This window comes from Botrytis porri (assembly GCF_014898465.1).
Source record: "Botrytis porri strain MUCL 3234 chromosome Unknown BPOR_004, whole genome shotgun sequence".
NCBI lineage: Eukaryota > Fungi > Ascomycota > Leotiomycetes > Helotiales > Sclerotiniaceae > Botrytis > Botrytis porri.
The window spans coordinates 2274994-2290573 of record NW_024066078.1 but is presented as its reverse complement, the minus strand read 5'-3'; the positions used below and the strand labels follow the sequence as shown (position 1 = coordinate 2290573).

The 15580-nt window shown below is 36.7% G+C and overlaps 4 protein-coding genes across 4 annotated transcripts; 2 read left to right on the top strand and 2 right to left on the bottom strand.

Moving 5' to 3' along the window:
- Positions 1–655: 655 nt before the first annotated feature.
- On the bottom strand, positions 656–2602 carry EAF01_003602 (uncharacterized protein; the record flags this gene model as incomplete). Its single annotated transcript, XM_038911856.1, has 3 exons — positions 656–1093; positions 1175–1833; positions 1888–2602. The coding sequence occupies 3 exons, from the start codon at positions 2600–2602 to the stop codon at positions 656–658; spliced, it is 1812 nt and encodes a 603-aa protein (XP_038773091.1).
- Positions 2603–4873: 2271 nt separating this feature from the next.
- EAF01_003601 (uncharacterized protein) lies at positions 4874–6303 on the bottom strand (the record flags this gene model as incomplete). The annotated part of the gene is made up of 2 exons (XM_038911855.1): positions 4874–5992; positions 6049–6303. The coding sequence occupies 2 exons, from the start codon at positions 6301–6303 to the stop codon at positions 4874–4876; spliced, it is 1374 nt and encodes a 457-aa protein (XP_038773090.1).
- A 1254-nt stretch (positions 6304–7557) lies between these two features.
- EAF01_003600 (uncharacterized protein) lies at positions 7558–8557 on the top strand (the record flags this gene model as incomplete). Its single annotated transcript, XM_038911854.1, has 2 exons — positions 7558–7761; positions 7808–8557. 2 exons carry the CDS (start codon positions 7558–7560, stop codon positions 8555–8557), a joined length of 954 nt encoding a protein of 317 aa, XP_038773089.1.
- A 6115-nt stretch (positions 8558–14672) lies between these two features.
- Positions 14673–15203, top strand: EAF01_003599 (uncharacterized protein; the record flags this gene model as incomplete). The annotated part of the gene is made up of 1 exon (XM_038911853.1): positions 14673–15203. The coding sequence occupies one exon, from the start codon at positions 14673–14675 to the stop codon at positions 15201–15203; it is 531 nt and encodes a 176-aa protein (XP_038773088.1).
- Between the last annotated feature and the right edge of the window lie 377 nt (positions 15204–15580).

Here is a 15580-nt window from a genome sequence, read left to right as displayed (position 1 = left end):
ATAGTTATCGGTTATGGTCTGAAGGGTTGGAATTGCATGCAATCCATTCTACGGTACCTGCCCCTTCTCTCCATAACAATTTTTAATGCGAGCTATGAGCAGGCTTTTGCGATAAACTTCGTTCATATTCCAGGTCAATTTCATTTGAGATTCTTGTATACTATCCAAGTTCCGGATACTATATCTGTTGAAGAATACATAGGATAGTGTTCTCAATGTGTTACAACGATCACAAAGTTCAACCTTATAATGGCGGATTGAGATATCTCATTATGCATGCTGTAATCAGAAAATAGTATATCTCGTCGAAAATTGAAAGGATGTTTGTGTAGGCTGTACCGTAGAAGTTCGAGCATTCAAAAGACCACGGTGAGCTTCGAGCTCCCTAATGAGTGTTCTATAGCGCACAAAAGCCTACCTAGGTTTTACGAGATTGATACAAAGCGAGTTGTTCTATGATACAAAGGGGTTTCATGGCATTGCAGAATTTTGAAGCCACTTGCTAATACCATATCACATTTCTGATAGTATCAGGATGCATTTGAGTTAGTATCATATCATAAATAATATCAAATATAAGCTCCACTTTTTATCTGATTCCAGAATTGCTATATCACTCCTACTGTCAATCCACCGTAATTTGAAGCCGAAAACTTTAGCTTCTCTTGACGCTTTCTCTCTTTCTCTTTTTCGCAACAGGTCCCTCTTCCTCCGAATATTCCTCACCCTCTAGATCAGCCTCTTCTGCAAGTTGTTCTTCTCCTTCTTCGTCAAACTCGCTATCCCTCTCTTGATGGGCTGGATCAACTGATGGCTGGGGCATTTGCCACTCATATGTGTACATGTGTGCAAGATTGTGATGAATTTTAACTCTTGATTTGGAAGAAAATCTCAGTTCGCAGTTGGGACATAGGTAGGGAAGCTTGCCATAGTTTCGCTTGATTGTTGGAAGATTGTTGGTCTTCTTGGCCCATTTGTTGAATTCTTCAAGAGGCTTAGCAGCAGTCGATGCGAGGGGATCCAAATGAACAAATGTTGACCCAATATTTTCGGTAGATACCCAATTAGTTTCCGTTTTCTTATTGCCATCAAACTATCTCATCGAGAGAATAGCGTCGCACTTCTTGGAGTATTCCTTATACCACTCGCTTGTTTCTTCGTCACCGTCTAAGACAGCCTGAATTCGGGAAACTCTTGGTGTCATAGTAACACCATTCTCCTCCCAGCTCCACAGCTGCACAAATAAGTCTGCCGTGGGTATCTTCAAAGATGGATTAATGCGCTTCATATTAACCTTATCATGAGCTTCTAATCTTGCCAAAAACTCCATCTGATTCCTCAAGGTTCCGAAAGCCGCAATTGCTACTGGATGTGCTTCTGGCAGGCTGCTGCGAACCCCTTTGATTGTTCGAAGGACTTTTGGCGTCGAGCGACGGAGCAGAGCGGGTGTTTCGCGGATGACTGGTTTCTTAGGGTAGCATACGGCCACTAACCTACTTTGAGTATAGAGTACGGGGTCCATTATATGGGTTTTGTCTGGCAGGTATGCATACCGCAGACGCTTAGACTCGCCCATGGGAATTGGTCCCAAACTGATATGTGGATGAACCGCCTTGAATACTAATGCAGTCATCGGCCCCATTGTCGCATATATCCGAAGCGAAGATATAAATGTCCGGCCAGGCCAGTAGCTCTCGGGTATATTTGACAATACTAATAGCACTGTCCACATTGCTGAGTCGTCATTTCCATCGATATGTAGAGCGCCGAAATTACCAAGGCTCATCTCTAAAGAAGCAATCTCTACCCCGGAGTAATTGTATTGGACAGTTGCTAGTGATAGTCAGCGATATTCAAAGAAGTTGATAGACGAAGTGTGGAACTTACAGAAGAATTTGTTATCTTCATGCCCGAACGTAACAGGGATAGCAGACTCTGCCTGTTTGGCAAGGCGGTCCAACACTTCTTTAGGCGCGCAATTTGCTAGAAGACGGCCAGCAGCTATCGCGACCAGCTGATTGAGTTTTCCAGTGAATTCGGCATGTTCAATTATCGCTGCGTTTACCGGCGCGGCACAGATCGCGTCCTGCTGCTGTGTGATTGTAAAGCCTTGGACATATGCTCTTCTTTTAAGAATCTTCTTTTTAGAGTTACCCACCATTCGCTGCTCAAATTCCGAAATATCGTCTTGGGAGTTTGGATCCGCGCTCTTTCTGTGTGCTATCTCGCGAGCCTCTTTCATGGCTTCGTACGCGGATGTAACATTCTTGACATCGTTCTCTCCGAAATATTGCGCGGTAAAAACAGGATTTTTGTCTTCGGGTCCTGATGCAACATAATATGGCTGGTTGAAAAACATCTCATGGCAACAAGCAGCACCATCTTCTACTTTGCTGGTGTGACCTGCTACTTTGAGTAGCTCTGGGCATTCTGAGTTTTCTATAATGGCCAACTTTTGGTTGACTGGGCCAGTGGATGTGTCGAAGTTTGGCAAGATCAAATATCCGTCTCTTCTTCCTGTATTATTTGGTATTGGTGCTTGGTAGTTGAAACAAGGGTTTGCTTTAGGTTCTGCGACCTGCGAGGAACTGTAGGAGGACATATTTTAATTTTCTCTTGGAAAACGACTTGGTTCTGGCTTTGTTCTGTTGTTGAAGGTGTGGAAAGAGCTTGAATTAATCACAAGATCTCTCTGAGATTCCTGATGGAGTCGCAAGCTTATTCGTAGAGTCGAGAGAATAGTTACACATTAATAAAGATCTTAATTAAGATGTAGGTTATATGATGAGTTGAGTAGAAGGTTCAAATGTGAATTGTTTAAGTATATATACATGCTCAAAGTTTGGGGAAGCAGTATCGAAATAATAACTGGGTAACCTACTACAGTTCGAGACCAGTTCCATTTGGTCATGGGTCTTTTCTCGCTAGAATTCTAGTACTTCACTTCAATGTTTCAAGATAGTTATAAGATCTATAATAAAGTCAATTTAAAATATGAAAACTGATTATTGAAAGATTGTTTATTGTCTATTTTTATAGAATCGGTAGAGAAATTCAATCATATTTAAGAAAGTTATATATGGGTTGCTGAAATAATTGAATTTAGTATAATAGATATAGCTATGGACTAAATATAAGTACAGGGATGCTATACAGCACTCTCATAGCCATAATCACTATCCGATGAAATGATGATTCCAATGATGAGAGTGAAAAGATGAGGAACCTGCGCAGCCTATCTGAAGAAGGCAGTAAATTTCGAAGTGTATCTTATGACAGAAATTTGCTCTAACGGTTGAGAATTCCATCACTTTGTCAACATGATCTTTTCGAATCAATCCTAAGGGGACTCTGGGTGTCATTCTGAATGTTTTATCTGAAAAACTTACGAATTAAAAAGAAAATTCGAAATCCTCTGCTGTAGTCTTCGAGCTTCCATTTAATTTTTCATTTCCTGAATTTTGAAGCTCAGGTAAGCAACCTAGAGCATCCACCAGTGATCCTGTTTCTTGTTAAGGGATGAGAGAGTTTGAGCTCCGGAGATAACCCGAGTCATCTTGGGCTGAGACGAGCCATCCAAAAACTAGAAGTTATTCACTGGGTGAACTAAATGAAGTTGAAGGAAGGATGCCAATTGGCGCCTCTGTGACATGTGTGAATCCAATTTCAATGCATAATCTAGGTAAGTATGGCTTTTGCAGTTTTGGTAAACTACTGAAAGCTGCAGTCAAGGGCCCTAATAACGGATTTATTGATGGAGTCATTTCTATGACTCCAAATGTTCAAAGCAGACTCAAGCTGAGGTTGAAAGTGGGTGTTGATTTAGACGTGTAGAAGACCAAGGATTATTTAGGAAGCAAGTGCTAGTTAAGAAAGTTGAGAACCCATGGCAAAGCATCAAACAATAATCTTATATCAAACAGAAACACCAGTTGTCAAAAGACAGAACCAAATTCATTGCTTTGACTCGATTAGTGGCAAAACAGCTAATATCTTTCACTTGCAGACAAACCTCTTTGCAGAAAATTGACAAGAAAACAACAATCAGACAAACAAAAGAATAAAAAGATTGACGAAGGAGATTAATTGTTCCATCTCGAAGAATATCCTACTCCGTCATTTGGACTCATGACACTCTCTATTAGAGAACAGTCATCAGTATTTTGAACTCTTGACACTATCGGTCGAGGGACATGCTTATATATACTCCAGATACAAGAATTCAATAGTAAGCATGAGTCAATGATGCGTTAACAGTGTGGGAAGTGTTCAAACAGAAACAAAACGCTCATGGCAACTGTTCAACTTTTGAGTAGTTTCGTGACATGTACAAAATACTAGTAGACGAGGGAAAACAGAAGGTATTAGGAGGAAATATGGTGTGTTAATTCTGACAAGTTGCCAACAATCGAAAGCTAAACACTACTATTAGTGATAATGCATTGCAATCTTCAGAAGACATGTCACATTCATTTTGCACATACTGAATCTTGAGATGAGTGATCATTGGCGACAGACTTTATGTGTAAGGTTATCTGCAGTGACCCTCCATGATCCTAGAAACTAACTAAACAACAAGTTCTATCAATTATTAATTATGAACTCTCCATGTGTCAGATATTCCTATAAATATAATCCCATATCTTGATCTGACACAATCCATTTCAAACGTCTTTTTCTCCAATTGCCACCCGGCGTATATCAAGATTTCTCTCCACAATCTGAAAATTGTGCCTGAAAGTCCTCTTCAGTTCAAACTCTCAATTCCAATCCTCCATCCATTCTTCCCAATGAATTATCTCCCATCATTCTTTGACCATTCTTCCGATGACTTTCCATACAGTACTTTCCTCCTCAAATCGTATCCTACTACCTAATTCGTAGTCTTTCTTCGCTTTCCTCCCTTTTCTTCCTTGACAGCTTCCTGATCCTCTTTGCAGCGCTTCTTCGTAACCCAAGATGATGGTCCCGTCCTATTGTTTGTGTAGACGGCCCCATACTGAGTTCCCTCAACTCGATGCATTTCCTCGAGGCGTGCTGCGAAAGATTGCAAGTTCTGGCCCTGAACAAATCTGATGAGCTCAAGTGGTGGGGAGGACTTAGGTTTCAACTCATCGTGAAGATGAACAATGTTTCGGGCCAACATTACAGCGGGCCATGCATCGTTCAGTTGAGCATTCGAAGGCAGAAATTCATGCGCCGACTGATAGCTCTGTTGAATAATGGGCCAGATACGATAGGTCAATGGCGCATATTGATCAGCGTCAAAAACCTGCTCCATTCTGAAGAATGCAACAGGAAATCCCAGAACCCTGACACCAGGAGACAAGTTTCTCAAAAACTGGAGTCTCTCTTCAAACAACAAGCCGCAGAGATCTTGGCGCTGGGAGAGCATTTGCACAAATACCCAAGACTGTAAGCAGACAGTATCGAACCGATTTTCTTCGTTCATGTTGTGGATAGTAACTGCTACCTGGTCTAGCAACATGCTTTTTCGGATGAGTTCGCAACAGGCGAATGAGTTGGTGGCATGTTTTGGAATGTGCTCAATCAGAATGTCAAGGGCTTTTACTACTGCAGCACTAAGAGGATTGTTTGTTCTGGGGTATGAAGACCCTACACGGTGCTGAACGATGGCATCATCGACAGCGCATAAAGCATGCCAGACAACGCGATACTGTGCGTATGAGCAGCAATTGTCATGGGGGGAGTTCTCACAGCCCATACAGTTCTCTGTGGCACATTCTGGGCATCGGACGATCTGTGGATGCGTGTTCTCATTTGGATACCGGAAAGACTTTGGTGGGGTACGTTTGTAGCCAGGCACCCACAATGATGCTCGCGAGTAATCGAAAGTGAATGCGCACTGTCGGCAATCGATGAAATTGGTTCCTCGAGTCTCTTCGCGCTCAAGTCTCACCATTTCGGGCTCATAGTCTTCAACCATGCCCTGACTTTCACTCTCATCTTCTTCCATACCGTCATTGAATTCCTGCGTAACCGTTAGCAAGAGCACTGTTGTTTTTAACACAAAAGACAAGAACTTACAGTTTCGAAATACATGTCGGCGTCAGTATCAGCTTCAGCAAAACGAGAATAGAAATCTGCAGGTGCCAATGGATATTGAAGCGGCTTGTATGGATCATCCAGAGTTTCTGGGTTCTTCAAACGGATTGTCAAGCTAAATGACAATCCTGGAGCCCGAAGATTTGGTGAATTCGATCTAGAACTAACACTCGTGTTGATCATGGCGGATGAGTCCATCGAATTGTTTGAAGAACCAAAGCCAGTTGAATAGTTCATGATCGCGTGTGGTCAATTGGTACTTGAGGGTAGTTGTTTGGTTTGAGAGTTAAGATGTAGATGTCGAGTGGTCTTTACGGAATCGATGGTTGGTCTTGCGACTTGATTTTTTTGTAGAAGAAGTGTTTTGATGGAGGAGAAAAAAAGAGAAAGAGAGAATGGGAATTTCTTAGCTTAAGTAGGGATGGAAGTACTTACGGCGTTGTCGCTATCGTTGTTCATGGCTGCATCATTCACGATTACCAAGCTTAGCAGAGACCGATCTATGTTCTTGATATCGCGCTCATGTATACGGCTCCCAATTTGTAAGCTCAGGTGAGTATATAATCCTCAATTTTGACAATAAAATCGTGAAAATGACCGCAATATATTTAAGCGAAAATTTCTGTAGAGGCTAGTGTTCTTCATTTTTTCATCAGGTCACGCATATGGCATTACAATTGCCGTACAGCCAATCTATAAGAGCCGTACCTTTGAGCTTTAGATGATTATCGTCTACAGGTACAACCGTACCAAACTTTTAATATCACTATAAAGGCTATATCTCCAATGTATTGCATGACCAATTATGACACGCAACAGCCCGCGAATTCAAACTACGAGAGCGACCGTACCTAGCTCCACTTTTTTGTAATAGCAAAATTGCAGCAAAATACCTAGGTATGCACAGAAATTTTCGCTGGAAATACTCTCAGGGTTATCGTCTCTCGTCTCTAGTCGAGTTAGTCGAAATTAACAACTGAAATTGGTTGGGTTGAAGGCTATGAGCGAAGCGAAACATGAGATAAGGGGCTCGGAGCAAGATCAACACATGTTGCTCTGAGTTTCAACAATATACCGGGGATGGAAGATTCACGGGATTAGTTTGTTACAAACTTGAGTTATTGTTGAATTGGAAGGAAATTTCAAGGCAAGGAGTAGATATTGACCTTCCGGTGATATTTTGCCTGCGTTAAAGGTTTATGTCATATTCATCCTTGATTCTGCGTATTTAAGCCTTGAAGCGTTGAGGCTGAGATCTGCAGTCAGATGTCCTCCCTATGTATTGAGAATATGTACACAGCCACTCCATTCGAGTTGTGCAACATTACATGAAGTTTTCAACCCCACATAATATACATTGCCACGATATTGATATTCTCCCGATTCTACGCAAACGAAGCACTTGGACGGCACACTTCCACACCTATACACCTGGAATCCACAATTCACATTACAGCCAACTTTTCTACTTTGATGTTCTTAATATATCCGATGCTTTCATTCGACAAAATTAACAGGCTTTTGCCAACCGCTCAACAATGGAGATGGTACGGTATTGGTGCCATATCTCTCAAGATGTATGGAAGTCGTACAGTATGGCTTCTACAGGCACAAATCATTGGCGAATTACAAGATGAAGACGCGATTGCATTCAAAAAGATGGCATGCGATGAATGTACCATGATTGCCGTAGCTGTGAGCTGAGCCCGACGTCAAGTCTTCCAAGTACTGATGAAAAAAGGCAGCAATTGTAGCGCAAATTGCTATTACGGGACTATCGCTGGACTCTTTGAACAAGACTCATTGGACGGCAAAATCTTGTTTTGTAATGAGTCTGACCTTTGCCCTTGTATCGGTATACTATTCCGTTACTCAGCAACGAATTCTCGGTCGATTGCTCAAAGCAAAAGACGTTCGTCACTGGATACGAGGGAGGAAGCAGGCAGTCAATCGAATTCTTTCTATGGAAGTTGGGTTCAAGCTTGATCCTTGTGAGCCCGATGATTACTCACCGGAGGACTTGGATATTCGTGATCTCAAGAGGGATTTTGAGAGACAATGTTTCCTCCCAAGCCCTCTATCTGTCATTACCCTTTCTGCTCCTCAGACATTGCTTTCTGGTTCTCTTTGTCTACTTCTTATCGGTCTGGGGATATATCTAGGCAAATTTTGGATTCATGAGTTAGATCCTACTGAACAAGCTACCGATTCGAGAAATGTCTTCATATTATACTTTATCGGGCTATACTTCTCTGGCTGTATGTATGTGGTTTTGGGATGGTTTCATGGCATGGATAAGCGTTCGGAGACAGAAATTATCGATGGTTATATGAATGCATACTTAGCTAGTCACCCTGGTGTGTTGTCTCGATGGGATGTTGACCGTTATTGGTGTTTTCAAAATGGGACTCTGAAGCCGATTTCTAGCACAGAAACCGAAGAAACTCCCACTGTCGTGCAGGATGGGATGGAGGGGATGAATAACGTCTAAAATATTCGTTATGAGATTCAAGATAGGAAGCTTGTGTAGAGCTTTCTAGAATAGGAACAATGCAAAAATTAACTTGACTTCAGTAAGGCGGACAATCAAAACATCCAGAAAAGTTATTGCAGCTACACATGTGATCAAGAAAAGAGCTACTTGCAATCGCAGACACGTGCTTGCACAGACAAACTTCTCAGGGCGTACACCAGCATGTTAAAATCCCTAAGTTCATGCTATTACTCAGGCGTGCGGTTTGAAGATTGCAAATAAACTACTGAAATCACAAGCCTGATCAACCAGATAATCTAATTGCCTCACTCAAACAGTTAAGTTCAGTACCCCACTTTTCGGCCACCCCTCTTTTCGGCCACCTTATAAAATATATATATATAATTTTTAAACTTCAATAATTCAATAATTATTCAACTACAATATAACCTTTTGTAGTATTAGTTTCATATATATTATCGGAGTCCATTCTATCAATTTCATGATCACCGGCTTCGATTTGAGTCTGGTATATAGCCTTAATCTCAGAAAACTTCGAATTTGAACTAATATTAATCTTCTTCTTTTTTTTAAGTATAATATATTCTAATTTGTGTTCTAATTCCTTTATTCGATATTTAGATTTCATAATTTCATAATCCTTAGTATCAAATGCTTTTTGGATTTTTCGAAAGAGTAATCGACAAGCGTATAAGTCTGTTTCTTTTTCAAATTCTAATATTAATATATATTTTCATAAATCATTTGCTTTTTGTGGCGTTTTTTATTGAATCAAAGATGAATCTATATTTCATTGAAGTATAAAATCATCATTTGAAATCGAATTTAGGCTTTGAATTTCTTTATTGTTATTTTCAAGTAATAATCTGGATAAAAGAGACTTAGTATGGTTTTGAGGTTATAAACTTGAAGCTCTTTATTCTGAAGTGATACTATTTAGAGTTAAACTTTTTAATCTTGCTTTCTAATAGCATACAAGAAAATTCCTCTTGCCTATAAATATAGAATCAGATAGTGAACCTAATTTATTAAGCTTATACCGGTATTTATGTTTTAGAGAAGAAAATATTGATAAATCAAAAGGTTGTAGTATATATGATGTATATGGAGGAAGGAATAAAAGGTGTATATTATTTTTGAAATATTTAAGTATAAATTGAATGGTTTTGTAACTTTTATGTCTGTTCAAAACAAGCAATCTAGCCTCTTTTGGGTCAGAAGGGGCGGTTTGAGGAATAAAGACCTCTTTTAGCTATGCTAGACCTATTTCATTGGTAGTCCATTCATTTTCTGTAGCATGGAACTTTCAATCCTTATATATATTAAGCTTAATAGAGAATCATTGTTGTTGAATACTTTTATTCTTATATATAATAAGGGGTAGTAGTACTTTTCTTATAGTAGAGATATACTCAATAAAAGAGGTTCAACTTCTTATGCCAAATTGCTTTTTTTGAATAAAACATCTCTTAGCACTCTCAAGTATTATACCATTCAAGCCCTGGCCTTTTATAATATCAGCTTCATTCATATTCCATTTGTTTTCCGGTTTAATATGGATAATAACCAGCAAATTCAACTTTTCAAAGAACTTGCTAATAATTTCAATAGTAGCACCTGAAACACATTGATTATCGATTCTGATTTGTCTTTTGATTCGAATTTCAGGGTTTCTAAGTAGAAAGTTGTGTATCCATCGTTTTCCAAGTGTAGACTCATTCCCTTTCACCTCAAAAAAGGTTTCGCCAATTTCTCGTATCTGCCGATATGTAGGACTAATGCCCAAAGCCTTTTGAACTAATATCCATTTGATTAATGCTTTTTTCTATATTGAGACTATCTTTTATATATTTTGAACACCTTTTTAATAAGAAAGGTAATCTTTTATATAGCACTAAAGAGTAGTGCAGGGTATTCTATAATTCAAACCAGCTTTTCTGATAATCATACCTCCTGCTATAGCACTAAGTGCCATAGCAATATCATCTTCGATATAATTATTACCTATGATATAATTAACAACATATCAAATTTTTAAATTAATTGATTTAGTGGTTGTTAAATCATTAAAGATTGAAGAGAGGTGGTTGGTTAGAGCGGTGAGATTTATGAGGTGGCCGAAAAGAGGGGTGGCCGAAAAGTGGGGTACTGAACTTAATGTTCAAATTGACTGTCTAGCCGTCTTGAAAGTCGTAGTTTGGCGAATATGTTCCCCAATCTACCACGACATGTCACTCACAACGATGACACTCTGTGTATCACTCATCTCGTAAACTGAAAGTCAAGTGATAAAAGGTTGCCGTTTGCCAAACAAGAAATTGCAACCAAACACGATACTGAGCCTATTAGCTAGGTTTCCAATACATACTTGTGACCAACTATAACGAAAGTAGAGCATAGCATTGTACAAACTGACTAGATAATGCTTGCAACAATACTTTAGACATAACATAGTTTATCAGTGAGTCAATTATATCAATAGATCGATCACTTTTACCTCAAATTATTACTTCAAAGCTATATTATTCAACAACAACTAAATCAATTAATTAAAACTATTAAGAATTTAATAATTTAAAATCTATTATATTATTTTAATAGGTTTTTATATTATAACCTATCTTTCTACATTTACTATAATATTAATTAGAAAATACTTCCCTATTAGAATTTTCTTTTTTTTAACACTTATCACATTAAATCTAAATATTAACCTCTTACTAAAATAATATATCAAAAGTTTTTTATTTAATAAACACTTTTTTTTAATATAATTAAGTTTTTTTATACATCAACATTTATTTAATATTTCATTTACTACTCAAAATATACAATTCTTTATATTTAAAAATATTTTTTTATAAACTAATCTTTTTATATCCTTAACTAAAATTAATATAATCTCAAATATAAATATAAAGAAGCTTATTTAATAACAAGTTATTTAAGATTTAACTAATATTAATTAAGAAAAAGCTTCAATTAAATTACAAAAGATTTGAAAAATCTATTAATCTAAATCGAAAAAGGAAGGAGTAAATATGCAAATTCGAATATCTAATTTCAAAAGTATAGCTTTAAAATTAAATAAAATTAAATCTATTCCTCGAAATCCTAATTTCATATTCTAAAAAATAATTGATTCCTTATATATAACTTTAAAAGCTATAAAGAATTTAATCTTCGAAATATAATTAATATATGCCTTAATAAATTTATCAATTTAATCATCATATAAACGTTTTAGATTATTAAAACAGTCAATATTAAATAATTAAATTAAATGATTTAAATATAATAATAAATATAAATATATAATATCATTCTCTTTATAGTATATTTGAAAAGCTACTAATTCATAACTTTCATGCTTATCCAGTACTAATATTCGATATTTGCTCTTTTTTTAATTCTTAATATGCTTATTGAAGTGTTTTAATCATTCTAAACCTGTCTTATTATTTGTCCACTTATTAAATATAGATTTAATAATTTATTCCATAGGAAGATTGATTTCGATATACTAATTAAAGAGATAGATCTATCTCTAAACCATTAGAAATGAGAGAATAATTTTGTCCTCTTTATTTCCACATATTATTACTATAGTTCATTCTCGATTATCTAATTATATAGATTTACTTCTATTATATCTCTCAGCATTAATAACAATTATTACTATATATATAATTCTTATTATAAAGTCTATTTCATTGAAATTATAAAAATCTCCATTCAAAATGCTGTATTTTACTTACATATTCGCAATTAATTGAAACCACTCTTCAATAAACTTAGAATCCTTATAAAAAGCTTTTTAAAAGTTATAAATACAATTAAAACATATCTTTAATTCAATTCAATATTTTATGAATCAATATGCCTAAAGCTTTCCAATACATTTCATATCCTTTGATTCAAGAATATAATTCACTGTATCTTCTACATTCTTAAATTTAAATAGAAAACCTTTCAAATCTATATTAAAAATATATTAAATAAACACCTCCTCTTCTAATTCAATCAAATTATAACTTTTTAATCAACTTTCAACCATATTAGATTTACCTCGAATTCTATCACCCAATATAATTCGAAATATATAATAAAACTAAGTTACCTTTCGAATTGATAATTTTTTATTTAATTTAATAGCTTGAATAACTAAGATTATACATACTTCTTTAAAATAAATTTTCATAATTAATTATAAAGAAAACGCGTATTAAATATAGAATAATAATTCAAGATAAAAGTGGTCAATCCACTAATATAACCGACTCACTAATAAACTACGTTAAAGCATTTCAGAAATACAAGTAGGGGAATTCGTTCCCCGCCCCATAGATCTAATGTCATTAACTGATTTTATTTCTCTTATTGAAGAAACCAAAGATATTTCAATTCGTGGATAGATCCGTTTTCATAGGCACAGAAATTTGGTTCCGAAGTGCTACGGTCTGGGTCATTCGCACGGCTCTCAAATATTTGATCATAGCACTGTATATCTTACTAACGAGATCTATCTCAACGCGTTTACAAATAATGAAGCCCTACATGAATAGATTCCGGCGATTATTGAAGTTATATGAACCCTCTGTCATTCCGCTGTCCATTTTCGGTAGCCGCACTACATGTTTTATGTAGGCAAAAGTCCTTGGTGAGCTAAAAGAGGGACAACATAGACCTGATAACTCGAGGGCTATCGAGTTCAAAAGCTCGATACTCGCAGAATATAACATGGTTTCTGTGGCTGTTGGTCTCTCAAACTCCATCTACAATTATTTTGATGCTGATATTAAGTAGGCTGCTGTTGTTGCTCAGATAGCCATGACTGGGCTATCATTGGACCTCCCTGTGGTGACAAAGTTAATAATACAGACAAAGAGAAATTCAATATAAATTCCTATATAAATTTCTATTATATATAACAGTATTAATCTTTCTTTTGTTATCAATGAAATGCTAATTTTATTAATAACAAATATTATTGGTATAAAATGTGACTCATTTATTATTGAATTTAAAATTAAAAAAAAATAAGGGCTTTCAAAGGCCTTCAAGATTTTAAGATTTTTAAATATTAAAATTGTAAGAAAAATGAATAAAAGAGTATATATATAAAGATTAAATGAAGATTATAAAGATAAAGAAAGGGAGTAAATATAAAGACTAAAATGAATGAAAAATATTAGTTAAAAGTTTAAAGAAAGGTTTGTTCATTTTTTATATTACTTTACCTTTGATTTATTTTTTAATTAAAAGCTTTATTATTATATTATAAAATATAGAATATATTAAATAAATAATTTGATCTTAATATAAATAAATCTTTTTATTTGAAAGTAATTATTTTAAACTAAAAGTTAGAATTAGCTTTTGAAATTCAAGAAATTCACTAAAACCTTATTAATTAAAATAAGCTTTGTGTTACGACAGACATCACATGACACATTCGCGTGTCACGTGAGGGAGCCTTGGGGAGCTACGGGCTCCAGGAGCATACGGATCCCAGGGGCTCCAGAGGACGAAGGTCTATATAACAGAATGAGTTTCATTATAATATGGAGCTTCGTGCTCAAGAACAATCATTAGTTCCATTACTATAGTTACGAGAATTGCAACCAGTTACCAACCTTATTGAATTCCTACTTGAAGTTTAGTCTAAACCACCTCGAGAGATCTCTAGCCACTTCCACGTGACCCTAGAGGCAGCTCCCGTAACACTTTGTAAACTATAAAGGTTTAGATTAATTATATTAATGCTTTAAAAATGATTTATTCAATATATAATTAAAGAATTGAAGAATTTATTATAATGACGAAGAGTTCACTTCGTTAAGCACTGATTCTGCCACCATAGGGCCTTTCAAATCAAACGAATTTTCTAACAAAGGCCTCTTTCGTCCTGAGCTTGTTATCCGCCGTCCTAGTTGTAATTTATGCCAGCTGCATGCAGCTTACATTCAATCGCCTACTCACAGGGGAAGATATACGTCAATGGGTTAGGGGAATTTCAAGGAAACCGGATGCTAGAATATGGGGTTGGCCAAGCGTATCATCAGTCATCACAGCCTCTGCCTCCCAACTGCTTCTTTTAATCTCGCTTGCAATGTTAGTAGTGGCTTTGGGGATGTATTTGGGGCATTTTGGGACTGCAGAGCCTAACGGCACGAAATGTGTATTTGTACTGTACGTCATTGGCTTCTTATTATTTAGTGGAGTCTATAGCATAGCGCAATCTTTTGATAACGAGGAAGTTCGCTCAGAGATTGTCATCATCAATGGGTACCTGGCCGAATGGAGAACAAATCCCCCGTGTCAAGATGAAGGAAATGGGCATCCATCTCAAACTGCCGCTATCACGGCGAGGGCGGATGACAACTCCGAGTCTGACCCACTACTGAAGAAAGACGCAAGTGGTGGAGAAACTTCATCTGCTATAACCGAAAGTATAGGGCGCAATTCTCCAACTACTCCAAAGTCAGAAGAAAGCAAGTGTAGAGATCAGGCAAAGCACTCTTCACATCAAGATCTCGAGGCAGGGAATTTGGAAAATAGCATCAGTAAAAGTGGCAGCGAGGCTAGCAGCAAGAGTAGGAGCAGTACCAAGGGCAAAGAAAGGGTTGGAAAAGAAGATTGAGTAACCAATAAACATTTCGTCAATCTCAGGTTATGTTGCGATACAAATGAACATACACATGGGAGTACACTAGTGCACTAGCGCATGAACGTATTGAAAAAAGCTCTCGTAGCTCTTGACCTAAAATAAGATAGACACAATACCAATCAATGCATGAAAACTATTATGAAGACGTTGTGATCACCACCGAAGGGATACCAACAGTATCCGATAGCTCAGCCGTGGTTCTTGCCCGCATTCAGTTATTCGGGGCAGGCGTTTTGTTTTAGTTTCCAATATGTTTCGAGACTTCGTTAATCAAGTATTACTAAGATAGATCTACACTAATTTGATATATCCTATAACGATTGCGAAAGCAGCTGCTAGATCCCACTAAG